This window comes from Oncorhynchus masou, chromosome 3 (assembly GCF_036934945.1).
Source record: "Oncorhynchus masou masou isolate Uvic2021 chromosome 3, UVic_Omas_1.1, whole genome shotgun sequence".
Taxonomy (NCBI): Eukaryota; Metazoa; Chordata; class Actinopteri; order Salmoniformes; family Salmonidae; genus Oncorhynchus; species Oncorhynchus masou.
Window position 1 is genome coordinate 2,852,948 of NC_088214.1, and position 6,000 is coordinate 2,858,947.

At 43.7% G+C, this 6,000-nt stretch overlaps 1 protein-coding gene across 1 annotated transcript in view; it reads left to right on the forward strand.

Annotated features, from left to right (window-relative positions):
- Positions 1 to 6,000, forward strand: part of LOC135518608 (piezo-type mechanosensitive ion channel component 2-like) — a 328,980-nt gene that overhangs the window by 286,982 nt on the left and 35,998 nt on the right. The window contains 1 exon segment of the mRNA XM_064943769.1: positions 5,497 to 5,974. Coding sequence (XP_064799841.1) covers positions 5,497 to 5,974 — 478 coding nt within the window.

Consider the following 6,000-nt stretch of genomic DNA (forward strand, 5'->3'; position numbering starts at 1 on the left):
TATACTACACAATATACTCCACAGTATATAAAAAAAATTAAAAAATTACTCTTCCTGAAGTCCAGACAAAACATGAAGCATGACATAATACAGAACATTAATAGACAAGAACAGCTCAAGGACAGAACTAGAAAATGGCACACGTAGCCTACATATCAATACATGCACACAAACTATCTAGGTCACGTTTGCTGTTCATTTGAGCAATATCAGATGGAAGGGAGTTCCATGCAATAATGGCTCTGTATAATACGGTACACTTTCTTGAATTTGTTCTGGATATGTGGACTGTGAAAAGACCCCTGGTGGCATGTCTGGTGGGGTAAGTGTGTGTGTCATAATGGTGTGTAAGTTGACTATGCAAACAGTTTGCAATTTCCAACGCATTAATTTCTTATAAAAAGAATAAGTGATGCAGTCAGTCTCTCCTCAACTCTTAGCCAACAGAGACTGGCTGCATAGTATTTATATCAGCCCTCTGATTACAATGAAGACAAGAGGTGCCGCTCTGTTGTGGGCCAGTTGCAGATGAACTAGGTATTTCCTTTGCAGCACTGGACCACACGACTGGACAATAATCAAGATAACATAAAACTAGAGCCTGCAGCACTCGACCACACGACTGGACAATAATCAAGATAACATAAAACTAGAGCCTGCAGCACTCGACCACACGACTGGACAATAATCAAGATAACATAAAACTAGAGCCTGCAGCACTCGACCACACGACTGGACAATAATCAAGATAACATAAAACTAGAGCCTGCAGCACTCGACCACACGACTGGACAATAATCAAGATAACATAAAACTAGAGCCTGCAGCATTCGACCACATGACTGGACAATAATCAAGATAACATAAAACTAGAGCCTGCAGCACTCGACCACACGACTGGACAATAATCAAGATAACATAAAACTAGAGCCTGCAGCATTCGACCACACGACTGGACAATAATCAAGATAACATAAAACTAGAGCCTGCAGCACTCGACCACACGACTGGACAATAATCAAGATAACATAAAACTAGAGCCTGCAGCACTTGACCACACGACTGGACAATAATCAAGATTAGACCAAACTAGAGCCTGCAGCACTCGACCACACGACTGGACAATAATCAAGATAACATAAAACTAGAGCCTGCAGCATTCGACCACACGACTGGACAATAATCAAGATAACATAAAACTAGAGCCTGCAGCATTCGACCACATGTCTGGACAATAATCAAGATAACATAAAACTAGAGCCTGCAGCACTTGACCACACGACTGGACAATAATCAAGATTAGACCAAACTAGAGCCTGCAGCACTCGACCACACGACTGGACAATAATCAAGATAACATAAAACTAGAGCCTGCAGCATTCGACCACACGACTGGACAATAATCAAGATAACATAAAACTAGAGCCTGCAGCATTCGACCACATGACTGGACAATAATCAAGATAACATAAAACTAGAGCCTGCAGCACTTGACCACACGACTGGACAATAATCAAGATTAGACCAAACTAGAGCCTGCAGCACTCGACCACACGACTGGACAATAATCAAGATAACATAAAACTAGAGCCTGCAGCATTCGACCACACGACTGGACAATAATCAAGATAACATAAAACTAGAGCCTGCAGCATTCGACCACACGACTGGACAATAATCAAGATAACATAAAACTAGAGCCTGCAGCATTCGACCACATGACTGGACAATAGTCAAGATAACATAAAACTAGAGCCTGCAGCACTTGACCACACGACTGGACAATAATCAAGATAACATAAAACTAGAGCCTGCAGCATTCGACCACACGACTGGACAATAATCAAGATAACATAAAACTAGAGCCTGCAGCATTCGACCACATGTCTGGACAATAATCAAGATAACATAAAACTAGAGCCTGCAGCACTTGACCACACGACTGGACAATAATCAAGATTAGACCAAACTAGAGCCTGCAGCACTCGACCACACGACTGGACAATAATCAAGATAACATAAAACTAGAGCCTGCAGCATTCGACCACACGACTGGACAATAATCAAGATAACATAAAACTAGAGCCTGCAGCACTCGACCACACGACTGGGCAATAATCAAGATAACATAAAACTAGAGCCTGCAGCATTCGACCACACGACTGGACAATAATCAAGATAACATAAAACTAGAGCCTGCAGCATTCGACCACACGACTGGACAATAATCAAGATAACATAAAACTAGAGCCTGCAGCACTTGACCACACGACTGGACAATAATCAAGATAACATAAAACTAGAGCCTGCAGCATTCGACCACACGACTGGACAATAATCAAGATAACATAAAACTAGAGCCTGCAGCATTCGACCACATGTCTGGACAATAATCAAGATAACATAAAACTAGAGCCTGCAGCACTTGACCACACGACTGGACAATAATCAAGATTAGACCAAACTAGAGCCTGCAGCACTCGACCACACGACTGGACAATAATCAAGATAACATAAAACTAGAGCCTGCAGCATTCGACCACACGACTGGACAATAATCAAGATAACATAAAACTAGAGCCTGCAGCATTCGACCACATGACTGGACAATAATCAAGATAACATAAAACTAGAGCCTGCAGCATTCGACCACACGACTGGACAATAATCAAGATAACATAAAACTAGAGCCTGCAGCATTCGACCACATGTCTGGACAATAATCAAGATAACATAAAACTAGAGCCTGCAGCACTTGACCACACGACTGGACAATAATCAAGATTAGACCAAACTAGAGCCTGCAGCACTCGACCACACGACTGGACAATAATCAAGATAACATAAAACTAGAGCCTGCAGCACTTGACCACACGACTGGACAATAATCAAGATAACATAAAACTAGAGCCTGCAGCATTCGACCACATGACTGGACAATAATCAAGATAACATAAAACTAGAGCCTGCAGCACTTGACCACACGACTGGACAATAATCAAGATTAGACCAAACTAGAGCCTGCAGCACTCGACCACACGACTGGACAATAATCAAGATAACATAAAACTAGAGCCTGCAGCATTCGACCACACGACTGGACAATAATCAAGATAACATAAAACTAGAGCCTGCAGCATTCGACCACATGTCTGGACAATAATCAAGATAACATAAAACTAGAGCCTGCAGCACTTGACCACACGACTGGACAATAATCAAGATTAGACCAAACTAGAGCCTGCAGCACTCGACCACACGACTGGACAATAATCAAGATAACATAAAACTAGAGCCTGCAGCATTCGACCACACGACTGGACAATAATCAAGATAACATAAAACTAGAGCCTGCAGCATTCGACCACATGACTGGACAATAATCAAGATAACATAAAACTAGAGCCTGCAGCACTTGACCACACGACTGGACAATAATCAAGATTAGACCAAACTAGAGCCTGCAGCACTCGACCACACGACTGGACAATAATCAAGATAACATAAAACTAGAGCCTGCAGCATTCGACCACACGACTGGACAATAATCAAGATAACATAAAACTAGAGCCTGCAGCATTCGACCACACGACTGGACAATAATCAAGATAACATAAAACTAGAGCCTGCAGCATTCGACCACACGACTGGACAATAATCAAGATAACATAAAACTAGAGCCTGCAGCACTGGACCACACGACTGGACAATAATCAAGATAATATAAAACTAGAGCCTGCAGCATTCGACCACACGACTGGACAATAATCAAGATAATATAAAACTAGAGCCTGCAGCACTTTCCTTGTGGAATGTGTTGTCAAAAAAAACAGAGCATCTCTTTACGTCGGACATACCTCTCCCCATCTTTACAACCGTTGAATCTGAACATTTACAACCATGTGTTGACCATGACAGTTTACAAGTAATTAATCTCCTCAATTTGTTCAGCAGCCACACCATTCATTACCAGATTGAGGTGAGGGATAGAACACAATGCTCGTTATCGCTATCATGGACGTCCCCAAGAGGAATATGGTATTGGTATCTGAAAAGAACAAGGAAACTATTAACAACAAATTCTTTGAATTCGTAACGCTAACGCTCAAAGTCATCTGCAATCATCTTCTCATCATTAACCATATATCAGATTCTCTCCAGATTTTGTATTTAGGCGGTTATTATTATTTTTGGGGCGATTATTGCATTCAAATATGGCTGCACTGTACCTATAGATGCATGTTAGCACATATGCTAATGCTAGAAAATACTTTTACAATCTTCTTCTCATGAAGGATTGACTCCAGTTTTGGTATATAGACTCCACTCGGAGTGTGGTGTCAGCAAAACAAACTCTCTCTCAACGTCAACAAAACAAAGGAAATGATCGTGGATTTCAAGAAACAGCAGAGGGAGCACCCTCCTATCCACATCGACAGGACTGCAGTGGAGGAGGTGGAAAGTTTTAAGTTCCTCGGCGTACACGTCACGGACAAACTGAAATGGTCCACCCACACAAACAGTGTGGTGAAGAAGGCACAGCAGCGTCTCTTCAACCTCGGGAGGCTGAACAAATATGGCTTCTCACCTAAAACCCTCACAAACTTACAAATGCACAATTGAGAACATCCTGTCGGGCTGTATCACCACGTGGTGCAGCAACTACACCACTCACGACCACCCCAGAGGGTGGTGCGGTCTGCACAACGCATCACCGGAGGCAAACTACCTGCCCTCCAGAACACCTATAGCACCCGATGTCACAGGAAGGCCAAAAAGATCATAGAGGACAATAACCATCCGAGCCACTTCATATGTATATGTTCTTAATCCATTCCTTACTCAGATTTGTGTGTATTAGGGAGTTGTTGTGGAATTGGTAGATTACATGTTAGATATTGCTGCACTGTCGGAACTAGATGCAGAAGCATTTTGGCTACGCTCGCATGAACATCTGCGAACCATGTGTATGTAACCAATCATATTTGATTTGATCATTTGGCTTCTAAAGGAATTTTAGAATGATTAGTTGCTGCATTCAAAGTCGGCCACACTAACCAACCTACAGCACTAGACTAAACTTCACTTCACACTAAACTTCACATCCTTGTGGTATTGAGGGATAAACATGGTAATGGTTTCACTAATTGCACGTAAAGGAATATAGCAAGCACTCCATCCTGTGGGAACTTTCTTATCCAACTGTTTTCCGTGTCCTTTTTTGTCATCTTGTGAACCCCGTTCATTGCTCCTCGCAGCTATATTTATCACTTATCATGTGGTTTGTCAGTCATCCTTGTAAATGTTGTTTTCTGTTTCCTCAAAACACATAAAGCACACAAACTACAGTAAATATTTTTCTCCACCTCTAAAACTACACAATGGTACATTGGGCTGTTGAGTGAGTGTCACCTGAATACTGTCCACTTTGTGTACTGAGCATTGACAGGGTCCAGTAACATCCTCTCTCATTGTCTGTCTGTCTCTCCCCCACAGTGAAACGACCCAGTGCATCACTCTGTACTCCCGGCAGGGCACCACCGACACCATTGAGGAGGTGGAGGACGAACAGGACCAGGGGGAAAACAGGCTGCACGGACCCTGGGAACACCCACCTCCGGAGGGGTCAGAGGGGGCTGAAGACAGCCCCTGGCGGGGTGGAGGAGATGGTGGTGATGGAGAGACCACAGAGGAGAGGGAGCGGTACCAGGGCCAAGGGGATCCATGGGGGTCTCCAGGCCCAGGGGAGGGCCCCTCCTTCAGGGTAGAGGAAGGAGCCTCAACCCTCCTGGCCCTCCGAGAAGGGTCCAGACCAGGGTCCCAGGACTGTACCACTGACAGTGACGACGGGGGTGTCCAGGACCGGAAAGAATACTTGAATAGGGAAGAGCGTGACCGGGCGGGGTTGCTGTACACCCCAGACACGGACGCTCCAAACACCTCGGATGCTGATGTGCCTCCCAGCTACAGCAAGGTTGGTTGTCTATATTCCTTGTCATT